The 17,752-nt window shown below is 50.8% G+C and overlaps 1 protein-coding gene across 6 annotated transcripts in view; it reads right to left on the reverse strand.

The window, feature by feature from the left end:
* The window catches only part of DHRS3 (dehydrogenase/reductase 3), a 57,743-nt gene extending 40,549 nt beyond the window's left edge, over nt 1-17,194 (reverse strand). Inside the window, exon 1 of one of the 6 annotated variants that reach the window (XM_064363289.1) lies at nt 17,122-17,194. Coding sequence is in view for 1 of the 6 variants with exons in the window: in XM_064363285.1 (XP_064219355.1) it covers nt 15,218-15,412 (195 nt within the window). In the remaining 5 variants the exon portion in view is untranslated. Of the gene's footprint in view, nt 1-14,627; nt 14,859-15,217; nt 16,363-16,779; nt 16,911-16,992; nt 17,077-17,121 lie in introns of those variants that run through there. The other 5 variants (XM_064363288.1, XM_064363291.1, XM_064363290.1 and 2 more) reach the window with 5 other exon arrangements.
* Nucleotides 17,195-17,752: the final 558 nt, after the last annotated feature.

Consider the following 17,752-nt stretch of genomic DNA (forward strand, 5'->3'; position numbering starts at 1 on the left):
CAGGGAGGGCCAGGCAGAAGCCTCCTGCGCCCTTTCTGGCAGATGGATTTCAGCTGGGACCTCTTGGAGAGGCAGTCTCAGAAAGTCTGTTGGGCATTCAGAGCTTCTAGCTTATGGGCACCCCAGTGGGAGAGGAGGTGCCCAGGCTGAGGGCAGAGCAGGACCTGGGGTGGGAGTGTGGGCGCCTCCCCTGAGGGGCAAAGACCCAAGAGAACTAGAAGGCATTGGTCCAGAATCCACAGCACCTTGGAGTAGAGAGCCAAAGGTGGTGGTGTCATTAAAGAGGTGACATCCAGCAAATCCAAGAAGGCTCCATCGAGGCAAGGAAGTGGGCGGAGTCATTTCCTAGAAGCATTATTTTCAAGCCTGATTTTTTTCCTTTCTTTAAAACAAGGACTTTCAGCTGGGCGCGGTGGCTTACACCTGTATATCTCAGCACTTTGGGAGGCCAAGGCGGGTGGATTATGAGGTCAGGAGTTTGAGACCAGCCTGTCCAATATGGTGAAACTCCATTTCTACTAAAATATACAAAAATTACCTGGGTGTGGTGATGCACGCCTGTATTCCCAGCTACTTGGGAGGCTGAGGCAGGAGAATCGCTTAAACCTGGGAGGCGGAGGCTGCAGTGAGCCGAGATCGTGCCAATGCACTCCAGCCTGGGCAACAGAGTGAGACCCCGTCTAGAAAGGCTAGAAACCAGTGGCCTTTGCCAGGCTGACCATTGGTGGCCTTAAGCACCAAGCCACACATCTGTACTCTCCACCCTGAGCTTGCATGGCTGTTGCGTCGCAGGACACCAGAGCGTTCCCTGCCTCTCATATGAGCTCTTGCCCTGGACCTACATCTGAGCATGTAGGACTCGGATGGGTTTTAATCGTATCTAGTCCAAGCCTTCTTAACCCAGAGACCAGGATAGGTCGGGTACATGACCCCTTAAAAATACAAAACTTTGGCTGGGAGTGGTGGCTCACATCTGTAATCCCAGCACTTTGGGAGATTGAGGCAGGTGGATCACGAGGTCAGGAGTTCGAGACCAGCCTGGCCAAGATGGTGAAGCCCCGTCTCTACTAAAAACACAAAAATCAGCTGAGCGCGGCGGCGGCGGGCGCCTGTAATCCCAACTACTCAGGAGGCTGAGGCAGGAGAATCTCTTGAATCTGGGAGATGGAGGTTGCAGTAAGCCACAATCACACCACTGCACTCCACCCTGTGCAACAGAGCAAGAGTCCATCTCAAAGAAACAAACAAAAAAAACCTACAAAATTCTGAGTGCACATTCTTCTTGGGATAGAGTTCATATTTTTGTCAGAACCTTGAAGGGCTCTATAACTAGCAAAAACTTCAGACTTACTGCAACCCCCTCAGTTGCCACCTCCTTCGAGAAGTCTTCTAAGATTTTCCTTAATTTACAGTGATCAAAGCTCTCAGGCCATGCAGAGCTCAGTGACCTCAGGCTTAACTAGAGGGAGCTGTCACTCACTCCTCTGCAGCGGGGTCCCTGCATGTTAAGCTGTCTCACTGGTTGTCAAATGACAGAAATTCAACTGTGCTATTCCCTTGCTTGTCAGTTTACTCTTTAAAAGAAACCCTGATAACTGAGGACTACTTTATTCCTTTGGCAAGTCTCCCATTCATTGTATGCAAATACTGCTACTCCGTGCTCTAAATGGTGTTTGTGTAAAAGCGGATTTCACTACATCCCTGCCCGCATCCTGTTGACTCACTGACTGCTTATCACAGCTCTCTCCAGAACCCTCCGTGTACTAAGCCCCATTACTTAACAGCTTGTCTCTTGACCTCTCCATGACCCTGAGTGAGGCAGGCCAGGCCAGGCTGAGATTATTTGTTGCAGTGGGAAAAGATGGAGTGTTGAAGCTGGGAAGCCTGGGTTCAGAATCCATCCCCAGCGACGTGTCCCAGGACGCTCACTTCACCTGCATCTCAGAAATGGATGCTGGTGGCTGGGCCCGGTGGCTAACACCTGTAATCTCAGCATTTTGGGAGGCTGAGGCAGGTGGATCATGAGGTCAAGAGATCGAGACCATTCTGGCCAACATAGTGAAACCCCATCTCTACTAAAAATACAAAAATTAGTTGGGCATGCTGGTGTGTGCCTGTAGTCCCAACTGCTTGGGAGGCTGAGGCAGGAGAATCGCTTGAACCTGGGAGGCAGAGGCTGCAGTGAGTCGAGATCGCTCCACTACACTCCAGCCTGATGACAGAGTGAGACTCTGTCTCAAAAGAAAAAAGAAAAGAAAAGAAAAGAAATGGGTGCTGGTTACACCTACCTTAGAGGACAGTCAAGAAGGTCAAGGAACTGGGTGCAGTGGCTCATGCCTGTAATCCCAGCACTTTGGGAAGCTGAGGCGGGCAGATCACCTGAGCTCAGGAGTTTGAGAACACCCTGGGCAACGCGGTGATACCTCGTCTCTACTAAAATACAAAAAATTAGCCAGGCGTGATGACGCGCACCTGTAGTCCCAGCTACTCGGGAGGCTGAGGCTGAGGCACAAGAATCACTTGACCCTGGGAGATGGAGATTGCGGTGAGCCGAGATTGTGACCCTGCACTCTAGCTTGGGAGACAGGCGAGACTCCATCTCAAAAACAAGAAAAGAAGGTCAAGGAAGACAATGAATGTGCAAAAGCACCATGCAGTCATGTAGAGTGCCAAGTCACATGTGTTACCATCATCACATACATTGCCACAGCCACATTCGGTGCGGGTCACCTACTGTATCAGTCTTGTATATCACCACGGTTATGTACAGTATCAATCTCGTATATTACCATGGTCATGTACAGTGTCAATCTTGCATATTACTATGGTCATGTATTCATCTTGTATATTACCAAGGTCATGTACAGTATCTTGTATATTACCAAGGTCATGTACAGTATCTTGTATATTACCATGGTCATGTACAGTACCAAAGTCATGTATAGTATCAGCCATGTATATTACCATCCATGTGTGTTACCATAATATACACTACCACAATCATGTACAGTACTGCAGTCACATACAGTATCAGCTATGTATGTTACCACAGTTATGTATATTAGCACAATCATGTACAGTACTGCAGTCATGTATATTATCAGTTATATGTGTTATCACAGCCATGTACAGTACCACATCACTTATGGTACTACAGTCACATACAGCAACACGGTCATGTGGAATGCAACATCGTGTACAATACCACGTCATGCACAGTTTCCATCAGACCACAGTCATTAATAGTACCATGGCCATGTATATTCCCAGTCATGTATATTCCTACATTCATGCTATAACCACAGTTATGTACTAAAGGTCTTCGAAAAGTTCACGGAAAATGTGTATTATGAAAAAACTAGGCATATATTTGAGATTTTTTTTTTTGCACCAAAATAACTAACTTGTTATAACATGACTAAATGGGATCTAGTTTGAGGCACTAAGAAGGATAAGACATCAATTTGAAAAGAGCTCCTATCAGAGCAACATGAATTCTACTAAAACTGAAACAAGAACAGACATCAAATATATAGTGAAGCTTGCTTAGATGGAAGAATGGTGAAATCACTGATGCTTTATGGAAAGTTTATGCAGACAATGCCCCAAAGAAATCAGCAGTTAATGAATGGATAATCTGATAAAAAGGGATGAGACGATGTTGAAGATGAAGCCTGACGTGCCACATCATCCACATCAAATTGCAAAGAAAAAACTCCTGCTTGTGCCCTAACAGAAAAGAACAGACGATTCACAGCAGAAAACAATAGCCAATATTGTAGACATCTCAACTGGTTCAGCTTACACGATTCTGACTGAAAAATTAAAGTTGAACAAACTTTCCATTCGAAGGGCACGAAAACTACCACACCCAGATCAGGTGCAGACAAGAGCAAAGCTTTCAATGAAAATTTTAAACAAATGGGATCAAGATCTTGACGTATGTCTTCAAAGAACTGTAATAGAAGATGAAACACTTACCACTACAATCCTGAAGACAAAACACAATCAGAGCAATGGCTACCAAGAGGTGGAAACGGCCCAGTCGAAGCAAAAGCAGACTAGCCAAGAGCAAAGGTCACGGCCGTAGTTTCTTTGGGATGTTCAAGGCATTGTGCTTGGTAACCTTCTGGAGGGACAAAGACAATAATATCTGCTTATAAGGAGAGTGTTTTGAGAAAGTTAGCCAAAATTTTCACAGAAAAACACCCAGGAAATCCTCGCCAGATGGTCCTGCTCCACCAAGACAGTGTTCCTCTTCATTTCTCTCACTGAACAAGCACAATTTGTGAGAGTTTTGATGGGAAATCATTAGGCGTCCACCTTACAGTCCTGGTTTGGTTTTCTGACTTCCTTTTGTTTCCTAATCTTAAAAAATCTTTAAAGGGGGCTGGGCGCGGTGGCTCACGCCTGTAATCCCAGCACTTTGGGAGGCCGAGGCAGGTGGATCATGAGGTCAAGAGATCGAGACCATCCTGGTCAACGTGGTGAAACCCCGTCTCTACTAAAAATACGAAAAATTAGCTGGGCGTGGTGGCGCGTGCCTGTAATCCCAGCTACTCAGGAGGCTGAGGCAGGAGAATTGCCTGAACCCAGGAGGCGGAGGTTGCGGTGAGCCGAGATCACGCCATTGCACTCCAGCCTGGGTAACAAGAGCGAAACTCCGTCTCAAAAAAAAAAAAAAAAATCTTTAAAGGGTGCTACGGTTAGGCTTTCTGTCCCCACACAGATCTCATCTTGAATTATAATCCCCTTAATCCCCACGTGCCAAGGGAGAGACGAGGTGGAGGTGTCGGATCATGGGGGTGGTTTCGTCTGTGCTGGTTTCATGGTAGTGAGTGAGTTCTCATGTGATCTGACGGTTTTCTAAGTGTTTGACAGTTCCTCCTAAGTTCATTCTCCTTCCTGCCACCTTGTGAAGAAGGTGCCTGCTTCCCCTTCTCCTTCCACCACGATTGTAAGTTTCCTGAGGCCTCTTCAGCCATGTGTAACTGTGAGTCAATTAAACCTCTTTCCTTTATAGCAACGTGAGAAAGCACGAAGACAAAGGGCATCCATTTTTCTTCAGTTGATGTAAAAAAAGACTGCATTGACATGGCTAAATTCTCAGGACCCTCAGTTATTTATTTATCTTTTTTTTTTGAGACAGAATCTTGCTCTGTCACCCAGGCTGGAGTACAGTGGCACAATCTTGGCTCACTGCAACCTCCACCTCCCGGGTTCAAGTGATTCTCCTGCCTCCCGAGTATCTGGGACTACAGGCACAATGCCACCATGCCCGGCTAATTTTTTGTATTTTTAGTAGAGACAGGGTTTCACTGTGTTAGCCAGGATGGTCTTGATCTCCTGACCTTGTGATCCACCCACCTCAGCCTCCTAAAGTGCTGGGATTACAGGTGTGAGCCACTGCACCCAGCAGGACCCTCAGTTATTTAGGGATGGACTAGATGGCTGGTATCATCGCTTACAAAAGCGTCTTGTAACTTGATGAAGCCTATGTTGAGAAATAAAAATATATATATATATAGAGAGAGAGAGAGAGCACGCATGTGCACGTATGTGTGTTTGTGTGTGTGGGTAGACATAGAGAGACGCAGTCTTGCTCTGTTGCCCAGTCTGAAGTGCAGTGGTGCAATCTCCACTCACTGCAACCTCCACCCCCCAGGTTCAAGTGATTCTCCTGCTTCAGCCTCCCAAGCAGCTGCGATTACAGGCACACACCACTATGCCTGGATACTTTTTGTATTTTTAGTAGAGAATGGGCATGTTTCACCCTGTTGGACAGGCTGGTCTTGAACTCCTGACCTTAAGTGAGCTGCCTGCCTCGGCCTCCCACAGTGCTAGAATTACAGGAGTGAGCCACTGCGCCTGGCCTATATTTTTTATTCTCATCCTTTAATTCCATTTTCCACAAACTTTTTGAAGCCCCCTTGTATATTACCACAGTCACATATATTATCAATCACGTATGGTACCACAGCCATGTAGATTACCACAGTCATGAATATTACTAGGAACCCAAAAAACCCATCAGCATCCAATTTGGAAGCCACAGGAGTCTCAGCCTGAGGGAAGGACGTGAATCTGTGCCCACCCTGCACCCTCCCGCCTCCTCCCTGCTCCAGCACCCTGGAAAGCCTGGACAAAGGAATGACATAACTGCTGGAGGATGGTGCTGCAGTCATGCTGAGAAGGGCTGCCTCCTTTTAATTTGCAAGTGTTGGTTGATCTGGTGTCCTCTTTTCCTCCTGCCCCCTGCCCCTGCCTGGGTCATTGCCCTCACTGACATCATGACAATGACTCATAGAATCAAAAGGTAGAAGGGACCTGCGAGGTTGTCCAGAACCTAACCTCCCCCGATGCAGAAATCTCGACACCATGTTTGCTTAAAGATCAGCCTGTTCCAAAGGGCAGGAAGGTGTTCCTCTTGTGGTGCCCAGGTCTGCGTTTCCAAGCTGTCCCACGGGCCTGCTGTGGGCCTCCAGAACCATCTGGAACAGGTCCCATGCCTCTCTGGTACTGTAGTGCAGCTGATACCCTCTCCTGCCTCCTATGCAGTCAACTAGATTCCCACGGATGTATCACCCAACCCAAGTCATGGCTTCCAGCCCTCGTCACCTTGAGCCTGCTCCTTGGATACCCTCCAGTTGCCCAGGACCCTCTCAAAGTGCTGGCCCACATGAACCACAATGCCCCAGAAGTCATTTGACAAAGTCGGACTGAAAAGCATCTCCTTCATTCCGAGTCCCAGCACAGTCGATCTGATTTTATCTTAGAGGGAGTTAAGCACTACTGCCATCAGAGGCCTGCTAGCAGGTGTCAACCCATCCTTCCATAGTGTCAGGAGCTTTTTCAGTCTGGGGAAGGTGGCCGCTCAGGAACACTAAGTACCACAAGGAGAAAACCTTGTTTATGCAGCGCTAAGGCCTAGTTTGCTGAATCAATGAACAAAGCCAAGGTAGTCTTGATTCCTTGGAGCCGTGTCACCCTGAAGCTGGTTGTCACTCCTCACCTAAGTCACCGGCAAGAAAGATCAGGGTCCGGCTGGAAACCAGGCTCCAGTAGAGCCCCGAGGGCTGGGTGCCAGCTGCCTCCTGCCCCCTCCAACAGTGGCCCCCCGGCCTGCCTAGATTCTCCATTCCCCTCAGTCCAGACACTTCCATCTTGACAGCAAAGATCTCGGAGGCCTTCAGCATCCTCTGAAACTCTAGGGCAATGCTGAGAGCATTCCCCGAGCTCTGCGAAGCTCTGAAAGAAGGTGGTGAAGCAAGGCTGGGTGATATTCTTGGAGGAGTCACGGAAACCCAGCAGGTTTCCCACCCCTGGCGCGACACTTGCACCGCCTGCCTGTCACAGCAGCCAGGGGATCCTGCTGAGGCTTGGGTGAGGGCATGACGCCTGGGTCCTGGGGTCAGCTAGGTCCACATGCCCTCCATGGGAACGGTTTCCCTCAGTTCTTCCTCCCCACGCACTCACTGCTCCAGCCACGCTGACAACCTCTGGGTCCTCAGACACTCCAGGCGCACTCTCTCCTCAGAGGCCTTGCTCTGTCCTCTCCGGGAACGCTACCACTCCCTTCCCACCATGCCCTCGCCTCCTCCAGGTCTCTCCTGCGTCCCCTTCTCAGCGCGGCCTTCTACACACCCTACCTGGCATCTCAGGCCCTGGCCTGCCCATCCTCTTCGCTCATTGGTTTTCTCCTCATTGCTTCCTGTGACAATCCAATGTACTGTTTTTATTTATTTATTTATTTTGAGATACAGTCTCCCGCTGTTGCTCAAGAGGGAGTGCCGTGGCACGATCTCTGCTCACTGCAACCTCTGCCTCCTGGGATCAAGCTATCTCATCCCTCGGCCTCCTGAGTAGCTGTGGTTACAGGTGTGCCCCACCACAACCAGCTGATTTTGTGTGTGTGTGTGTGTGTTATTAGTAGAGACAGGGTTTCGGCATGTTGGGTCAGGCTGGCCTTGAACTCCTGAGCTCAAGTGATCCACCCACCTCAGCCTCCTAAAGTGCTGGGATTATAGGCATGAGAATGTACTGTTCTATGGAACTTGCTTTTTGTCTGCCTCTCTTACTAAAATGGCAGCTCTCACTACATGGGTGCGGATTTTTATCTGCTTTGCTCCCTGCATGACTTCAGTGCCCAGAACAGCGCCTAGTATATAGTAGTTGCTCAATAAATGTGCTGAACGTATGAATGAGTTCCCACTAACTATTCATTTGCTAACCCAGCATTCTCTTGTTGAGGATCTGGGCATGTGCTCATTTTCAGACTCTAAGATCTCACTCATTTCAGGGTGCCACAGCAGATAAGCACACATGTGGGCATGCTAGTGTTGAAATAGACTCACTTTTCTCCTTTGCAATGGGCTTCAATGGTTTCCTAATCCTCATGGTCCATGTGAATAATATGTTTGAAATGTTTCAAGTATCTTATGGACTTAAATATATATATTTTTGTTGCTATTTTTGAGATGGAGTTTTGCTCGTTGCCCAGGTGGAGTACAATGGCACGATCTCGGCTCACTGCAACCTCCACCTCCCGGGTTCAAGCGATTCTCCTGCCTCAGCTTCCTGAATAGCTGGAATTACAGGCATGCACCACCACACCCGGCTAATTTTGTATTTTTAGTAGAGACGGGGTTTCTCCATGTCGGTCTAGCTGGTCTCGAACTCCCAACCTCAGGTGATCCGCCCGCCTCGGCCTCCCAAAGTGCTGGGATTACAGGCGTGAGCTACCACATCTGGCCAGACTTGTATTTTTAAATTGTGTCTCCTGAAGGTGGCAATGGGGACAACCTCATAACATTCTAGCTGTTTTCCCGCTTTTGTCCAAGGATAAGGGGGAACGTGTCAGGTGTGGGACCCATCCCTCACTGATACTTAAAACTGTGGTAGGATATCGCTGGTAGTGGCAAGTTAAGACAAGGCCTTTTGTTACGGCGATTGTGACAACCAGATACGTTTCCTGGGTAGAAAGGATGCCTCATAAATACAGCTGAGATCACTTTCTCAAAGTAGATGGCCTCGGCAAATATCAAGATGGAAATGGACCAGAGAAGGTAACCACAATGATAGAGAGATCGGAAGAGCTTGGAAGGGAGCTGTCCAGCCATAAACAAGCACGCTTCATCTGAAAAGATGGAAGTTCAGAAGAGCTTGAAGTCTAAATGAGAATTAGCAGAAGGGCTAGGCAGACTGAAAATGAACCTGACTCACATTCAGTATTACTAGATGGAGGAGGCATTCTTGAAAGCCCAAATAGACAAACTGGTGATTTTAGGAGAGAAAAAACAGGACATTTTGTCTGATATGCTAGGGAGGTAACTTGGGTCTCTTATTCCCTTAGGAGCGATGGTTTGGAAATATGAACGTCTTCTGCAAACGCTGAGATACATCCACAGCAGACGCTACCTGTTGAGGGACTTTAAGATGGGTGTGGGGTTCTGTGGAGCTGGAGCGTACCACATTTTCCAACTTAGAGTTGCTTCTTTTTCATTTTGTGGCATCTGATGACTAGCAAAGGCTGAGATCATCAGTGATGGGGAGAAAGGCTTTCTTCACCCCAGAGTCTCCTCCCTACAACTCAGGAAAGCTTGGCCATCCACTGCTTTCACGGGTTGACTGATCTATAAGATGAGAATTTTCGAGCATGCCAGGATCTTAGGGATCATTGTAACCCTTCTCATTTTATAGGTGTGCTTCTCAGCTGCAAACCGGAGAAGGTAGTAACTTTTCCAGGGTCAAGAACCCAGTCTCGGCCAGGCGGGCCAGCTCACACTTGTAATCCCAGCACTTTAGAAGGCCAGGAAGGGAGGATTGTTTGAGCCCAAGAGTTCAAGACCAACCTAAGCAACATAGCGAGACTCCCGTCTCTATTTTTAAGTAAATAAATAAATAGAAAGAACTCAGTCTTGGGCTTCCCGTCCAGGTGAGCAAGACTGCAGGAGGGCGTGGTCCCAGAGGTAGACACCTTTGTTTCCCAAGGGAAGGGCCTGGGGGAGTAAGAAGGAGGTGTTTGTCTGTTGATGAGATAGCCTGATTCGTAAGGCCAGTCGTGACCAACGTTCCAAGTGGAAACACTTCTCCTAGATGTCACAGGTGGAACAGGTAGCCCACCTGCCTGCTTCCAGGCTGCACAGAGTGACGATGGGAGAGACGGGCCACTGCTTTCTCCCCTGTAAACTGGTTAGTGTAGCTGTTTTGGCCTGATGACTCCAGGGACCCACAGATGACCTGTTTGGACCCTTTTCTTCTTTCTCTGTTTTCCTCTTCTCACCAGCACTGACCTGACTCAGAGTCTGAGGTGTCAACTCCCTGTTTACCTCCCTATCCCACAACATGGTATTTTCTTGCTTCCCTTTCCACTTCCCTCCTCTAATTCCAGCCAGGTAGAGTCTTTTTTTTTTTCTCGAGACTGAGTCTCGCTCTGTTGCCCAGGCTGGAGTGCAGTAGGGCGATCCTGGCTCACTGCAACCTCCACCTCCTGAGTTCAAGTGATTCTCTTGCCTCAGCCTCCCAAGTAGCTAGGACTACAGGCACGCACCACCAGGCACAGTTAATATTTTTGTATTTTTAGTAGAGACGGGGTTTGGCCAGGATGGCCAGGATGGTCTTGATCTCTTGACCTTGTGATCCGCCTGCCTCGGCCTTCCAAAGTGCTGGGATTACAGGCATGAGCTACCGCGCCCGGCCCAGGTAGTCTCTGATCAGGTGGTTTGTTTCTTGCATCTAGATTGCCCTTGTCACACCCCTTCTGGTTGAAACTCTTGACCTTCCTCAAGGCTCAGTCAAAGGCTCCTTCCTTCATGAAGCCTTCCATGAGCCCTTGCTATAAATTAACTGCTCCTCTGTGCTTCCACCACGCAGCATCCCCCAAACTTCACGCCCATCCAGAACTTCGGAAGGCCACCGTATTTGGAAAGAGAGTTTTTGGAGCTGTAACTAGTTAAGGATCTTGAGATGCAGTCACGCTGGATTTAGTATGTGCCCCGAATCCAATACTAGTGTCCTTATAAGATGATGATAGGGGCCGGGCTTGGTGGCTCACACCTGTAATCCAAGCACTTGGGAGACTGTGGCGGGCCGATTGCCCGAGGTCAGGAGTTCAAGACCAGCCTGACTAACATGGTGAAACCCCCATCTCTACTAAAAATACAAAAATTAGCCGGGCATAGTGGCGAGCGCCTGTAGTCCCAGCTACTTGGGAGGCTGAGGCAGGAGAATCGCTTGAATCCGGGAGGCGGAGGTTGCATTGAGCAGACATCACATTTCTGCATGCCAGCCTGGACAACAGAGCGAGACTCTGTCTCAAAAAAAAAGATGATGGGACCCAGACACACACAAAGCGAGGAAGATCACGTGATAATGAAAGGCGAGATAGGAGCCATGCTGCCATCAGCCAAGGAGCATCAGGAGCCACAAGGAGCTGCAAGAGATGATGAAGATTCTCCCCTAGAGTCTTTGAGTGGAGAGGAACCTGCTGACGCCTTGATTTCAGACTTCTGGCCTCTAGAACCACCAGAGAATACATTTTGTTGTGGTAAGCCATCAAGTTTGTGTTAATTTGTCATGGTAACCATAGGAAGCACATACACATGGTCATCTGTGCCTTCACTGTAAGTACCTGGCCACACTCTAGGCTTTCTTCATCTTTGCTACATTTCCCCACAGGCCCAGAGCTGTACCAAACGCTAAACAGACACCCCAGGCGGGCTTGCTGAGCTAGGTCTCTCAGAGACTGTGTCAAGGGACTTAGGAGCTTGGGCTGGCCCCAGGGCTAGGGATGGGAAGGACACAGGACTTGCTGAATGGAAGTGCTGGAGAACGGGATTCATAAATCTACTCACAGGGCTAGCCTGGCTGGATGTGTACCCACATGCTGTAAATTCACTGATAGCAAGACAGAACTCTAAGCCAGTCCCCATGCTACCTCCCTGAAATACCTCCTCTCAGACTACCTCTCCGAAATGGGTCCTTGAGTTCTTTTCCTTTTTCTTTTTGTTTTCTGTTTTGTTTTTTTTTTTGAGATGGAGTTTCGTTCTGTTACCAGGAGGAGTGCAATGGCGTGATCTTGGCTCACTGTAATCTCCACCTCCTGGATTCAAGCAATTCTCCTGCCTCAGCCTCCCAAGTAGCTGGGATTACAGGCACTCACCACCACGCCTGGATAATTTTTTGTATTTTTGGTAGAAACAGTGTTTCACCATGTTGGCCAGGCTGGTCTCAAACTCCTGACCTCAGGTGATCCACCCTCTGCTGCCTCCCAAAGTGCTGGGATTACAGGCTTGAGTCACTGCATCCGGCCAAGGTCCTGGAGTTCTTGATGTGGTATTGGCCCATGTATGTTGTCCCACCTCCCCAGGTTTGCAATCATGGCCCAAGACTCTAGTCCAGCCACTTGCTTGATACCAAATCAAAGGCTGGAATGGTCACGACAGATACTTCTAAACGAACGGTCCGCTTCTCCTCCCAGGGGCTCCTGCTAACACCATGTCAAACTCAAAGACTGAAGCCTGGGCTGACCGCTAGCCAGAAGTTAGTTCCCTTGGAGGGAAGGGAACAAGCTTAAGCTTTGTGAATGCTTTTGTGGAAGGAATGCTAGGAGGGCGTAGAAAATTAAAAAGCCAGACTTTATGCCTGGAGACCCTAACCGTGACTGGCCCTGCCTCAGTTTGCCGCGATGCACTGTGGGTAAGGAGAGATGTGTCCTGATTAGAAGCTTTCCAGTTCTTACAGCCTTAGTGTCCCTTTAAGAAAAACCCTCGCTTATCTGGGCCACCTTTGCACCCTAAGGCTCACCACCACCCACAAATATTGCCAAATCCTATTTAGCTCAAGGTCATTATGGGAAACTGGGTTGTCAACTCTCATTCCTTCCCAAATAAACAGGCAACTCCTGGACATGTCAGCTATTTGCAGACACTCTGGTACTCTATTTTTAATTTTTTTTTTCCTTTTTGGGGGTCTCTCCTCTCCAGATCCAATCCCACCAGGTCTGCACCGCCGCCTCCCCTAATATCACTGCACGCTGCGGGTGGCACTGGCCCTCTCTGGTCCAGTGCTCTTGGGCCACCCCCAAGCCCCACTGTTCACACCTGTCCCCAACCCATAAATCCCCCACTCCCTCAACACTGGACCCTCTGTTCCCAACCCCAAAACACTCCTATCTCTGGGGGTTGTCCCAAAGTCATCTCGCTGGTCTCAGGCAAGAAGCCACAATTCCAAACTCCCCACCATGACAGCAAACAGAAGCCTCATTATAAAGTAGCTCCAGTAATTGGTCAGATAATGACGAGTTACAGGGAGCACTGCTGGTCATCCTTACGAGTCGGATGACTGAACCGAGCATGAATGGCACTCAAAGTTTCACAGGCCCCCATGGATCCCGTTTTTGTTTTCGGTGACCCTGACACCAATTTCAGACATATTTCTAATTGGCCCTGGCTGGATTCCCTGGAAGAGGACGTCCAGTCCAAGTTAGGTGGGCTTTGGTTCCCGGTGTGTGAACTTGCAGGCTCCACTCTGTGCTATCACACCCACCCCCCAGTGCCACACACTTCTTTCAATTTAGGATTGTTTATAGTCAGTCAAGTTTTTCCAGATTGACTAAGAGTTCCTCATCTGCCTACTGCAGTCAGCTACAAGAACGGTAAAAGAGACCCAGGACTTGGGCCAGCTGGAAGACTCAGAAGAAAGTCTCTGTGGGATGCAGACAGCTAAAGAATGACAATCACATGCAATTGTCCCAAACCCCACATCCCCCCCAAGGGACACCCTCATCTGCCCTTTTGAGACCCCTTCACAAAGAGCCTCGGGAGCCCTTTTATGGGGCATCGCCTCAAGGAAATGAAACTGCTGAGAACAACTCTTACTTCCCCTTATTTGGTGTGTCCAAGGGTTAAAAACACTTCCGAACTCCCCCTCCAAATGCAAGGTCAAGCAGCTGTCCAAACCACCCAAGGAGAAGAGGGAGTCCTGGACAGCCAGACCCCCGCTAGCTCGGCCACCATGGGCTCCGGCCAGCCCGGCTAGGGAAGAGTTAATCGGATCGGCTTTGGCTGATAGTTCAGGCTCCAAAGTTCAGTCCCAGTCAGAGCCACCCCAGAGGAATTGTAAATCTCAGGGCAGTATTTAACAAAACAAAAGCAACCTGGAATTACATGCAGGTTTGGTTTTCTACAGTACATATTTACTTAATCCCCAAGGTATGCGGCTCCATGTCAGATCAGCTGGCTTTGCGGCCCTTTCACCCCCCTAGTTCACAACAGTTTAAGTTTCAAACTAATTCCCTGTTTTCACTCTTCCTCTTCACAGAGCTGGCTGGAGACAGCCTGGCCGGCCTCCCTCTCCCGATGGCTCTGGTCACCGGGTGAGTCAGCCTGGCCTAGGCTGGGAGTTGGGTGACAGCCGGCTCACCCTCCCCACTCTCCAGCACCAGGTCTCCAAAACCTGGAGCAAGGGGTGCTGGGACCACCGAAAGGTGAAAGACAGTGTCTGGTGGGCAGGACCCTCCCTGTAGCACCACCTTCCAGCTAAATGGGGAGGGATCCCTGTGGGGTGTGATGGGGGGAGGGGACAGGGTTGAAGGTGAGAACAAGGGCTCTTTATCAGTAGCTGCTTACCCTGGCCTCCTCTTTCCTGCTTTCCAGACACCTGGGCCTCCCAGTGTCGGTCCGGCCAGACTACTACATCCAAGACCGCTCTTCCCTTTTCAAACCCAAACCAGTTACCCCCTCTCTTGTCTTCAGAGCTGCAGCCGCCCAGGTTGGGGCTGGGTAGCGGGTTGCCAAGGAAAATACGAGGCGCCAGCTAGCAGGCGGCTCCCAGCTCTACCCAGGAGCGCGCACACCCTGCACTCACCAGGGTGGCGGCGAGAAAAAGGGGGGAAGGCGGGGGAGGGGGGCACAACACCTTCCTTTGGGAGGCAGGAATGTGGGAGATGGGTGGGTCTCCTAAGTTTCAGGGTGGGGGTGAATAGCCAGCCAGCCACCGATCCCCAAGGAGCGGATCAACTCTGAACCTGCCAAAAAAGACAGTCCGGTGCCCGGGAAATTTACAAGGTGAAACCGACTAGCTCAGCACTCGCGGGTGGCGCGGGGGAGTGGGGTGGCCCGCGACTCTCAGCTCCCGGGCGCCTGATCCCGCAGCGGCAGCAGGTGGGCTCACCCCTGCCCCTGCGGCCCCCACTCCCCGGAGTCGCAGTGCCTGGTACCTTTCTGGCGCCGCGCTCCGCGAACTCGCGGGCGAGCTGACGCCCGATGCCTCTCCCGCCGCCGGTGATGAGGACGTTCTCCCGCGACAGGTCCCGCAGCTTGGCGGGCAGCACCAGTCCGACGGCTGCTTTCGCCACCAGATAGATGATCTGCAGAGGGAACACCACCAGCGCGCCCAGCCGTTTCCACACCATCCTACGCGCTGCGGAGCCGGGCAGGGGGCAAAACTCCCCGGGCCGAGCAAAACAGGAATTTAAAAAGAAAACACCCCAAACAATAAATAGTAAACCGAATAAGGAGAGAGGCGTCCCACCTGGCCACTCTTGAAATCACCTCTTCCCAAATGCAAAGCACCGGGTGAGAAAAAAAAAAAAAAAAAAGATAAATTCTCCTCTGGGGGAGAAAAAGCGTCTCCTAAGGTTGGGACGGAAAAAGAGGTGAAGGGGGAAGCCGGAGGTGGAAAGTTCTAACAAGAAGTTTCTTGCCCCAGCAGCCGTTTCGGCTGGGGAATTCTCAGGTAATGTTTACAGACTGACAGAGAGGGGAAGGAAAAAAAAAAAAAAAAAGGCACCAACCACACGCGCGCACCCTGCCTCGGTCCCGCGGTTTCAAAGTGCAAGATTTAAAAAAAAAAAAAAAAAAAAAAAAAAGCTGTTTCCAAATTGTAGCGCCCCCACCCCCACCCCGTCTCCAGGAAAAAAAAAAAGTGGGGGGAAAAAGTGCTTGGAGCTCCCAATTTCAGCCCGCGAAAGTCTCCCGACTCATTGCTATTCTTGGGCTCAGGAAATTGCTTAAACGCGATCTGATTGCCAGCAACGTGCAGGAGAAGTGGGGGGTCCGGGTGTCAGTTTCTTTACGTGCAGGGCTCGCCCTCGCGCGCGCTCGCTCTCTCCGGCTCCCTCCCTCCTGCTCTGTTCCAGCAGAGGCTGGGAGTTGCCGCTCGATCCGGCTCCCCTTCTCTCCCTTTTTAGCATTTATTGCCTTCTTTTTGTCCTTTCCAACTTGGAGAGGGCCCGGGTGTGGAGCGCGCGTGGATCGGACGCCTTGGTCTGAGCGGCCCTATTCATTCGCTCCCCGGGCAGCCGCGGCACGGAGAGAGAGGGCGGCCCTTTTTTCCCCCATTTTTTTTAATACCCCATTAAGTCTGATTGACAGTTAAAGTTGTTGGGAGGCTTCACTACCGTTCCTCTGAGTGGCTGCTGCGGCCTCCCCTCCCCCTGCGCCGTCGCGGGGCGCGCGCATAGGCGCGCACTCGGGCTCGCCGGGACTGGCGCTCTCCCGGGACTGGCTCCCCTCTCTGCAAGCCGGGACTTGCCGCCGGTGTCCCTGAGGGCTCGCAGCTGTAACTCGAACACGCTGGAACCGACTCCTGCGAGCCGGCTGCCTTCCCGAGACATTCCTCCTTGCCCGGGCCGCCCGCGGGCCAGGTGACCACCCCTGCGTGTGGAGCAGGCCTGGGGGAGCCTGCGCATGCCTTGATCCAACCAGATCGCCCAGGGTCTTATTTCAGGTCATTTGGTCATCCCCTGCCTCCAGGTAGGCTCCGGAAGCCACTTCTCACCTTTGCCCGGACCTCTTCTGTCTTCGCTTAGAGTGGACCTTTAAAAACCTAACCCCAGTCCCTCATGTTGCTTGCGGGGAAGCCGCTGGGGAACCGGCCTTTGCTTTGAGAGGAGGGGGTAGTCAGGGTAAAGGAACCTCTGCTCCGGGAGCCAATAAAATCCCCATAAGATTAGCTGGGAGCATATTTATTGCTCATCTGAGCCAGAATTACCTTGACTGACAGCAATTTCCTTAATAACCAACGCCTGTAAACAAAACGGCCTCTACCTGCGCCCCTGCGCTCTGCGGGCAGCGTCTCCTGTTCTTGGGTCTCCCTGGACTGCCCTGGCATGGTACCCACCTTCTAACCTCCTGCCCTCCCCGACCGGAATGTCTCCCTTGCTGGAGGGTGGGACCGAGCTGCTATTTAGAGTTGTCTGTTGCAGGAAGTCTGGGAGGTGAGTCACTAAAAAGCAGCCCCAGTTCAAAGTGCTGATGGGACTTGCCTCCCGCCCCCTGCACGCTCCCGGGGCCGGAGGAGCGAGAGCGAAGCCGGGAGCTGCCCTGTAATCTGGGGCAGCCGTTTCCAGCCCGCGACTTGTTCAGACGACGATTCCTGGGCCTCACCCCGGAGATTCTGATTCAGCAGGGCTGGGTGCGCTGGGATCGGCGCTTTTACTGCTGCGCCTGGGTGAGAAAGTCACTTCGAAAAACGCTGATCTGCGGGGAGGGGAGGCTGAGATTGCCTCGTCACCTGCAAAGACCTAGATGGGGGAGAGGTTCTGCAGGTGAGGATCTTCCTTCTGGGTGAACTGGGTAAGGCCACTGGAAGAGCAAAAGGCTGGAGAAGCTTAGGATGAGAACCTGCCCTGCCCTGAAGGCCTGGATTTGGACACTTAGTCCTTCCCGTGACCTTGTCATGGGGGTACTATTACCCCATCTTCCAGGTTACCCAGCCAGGAAGTGCAGGAGGGAGGAATCCCAATCCCGAC

The sequence above is a fragment of the Aotus nancymaae genome, unplaced genomic scaffold (assembly GCF_030222135.1).
Source record: "Aotus nancymaae isolate 86718 unplaced genomic scaffold, 86718_ANA_hifiasm-v0.15.2.pri h1tg000053l, whole genome shotgun sequence".
In the NCBI taxonomy this organism is placed as follows: domain Eukaryota; kingdom Metazoa; phylum Chordata; class Mammalia; order Primates; family Aotidae; genus Aotus; species Aotus nancymaae.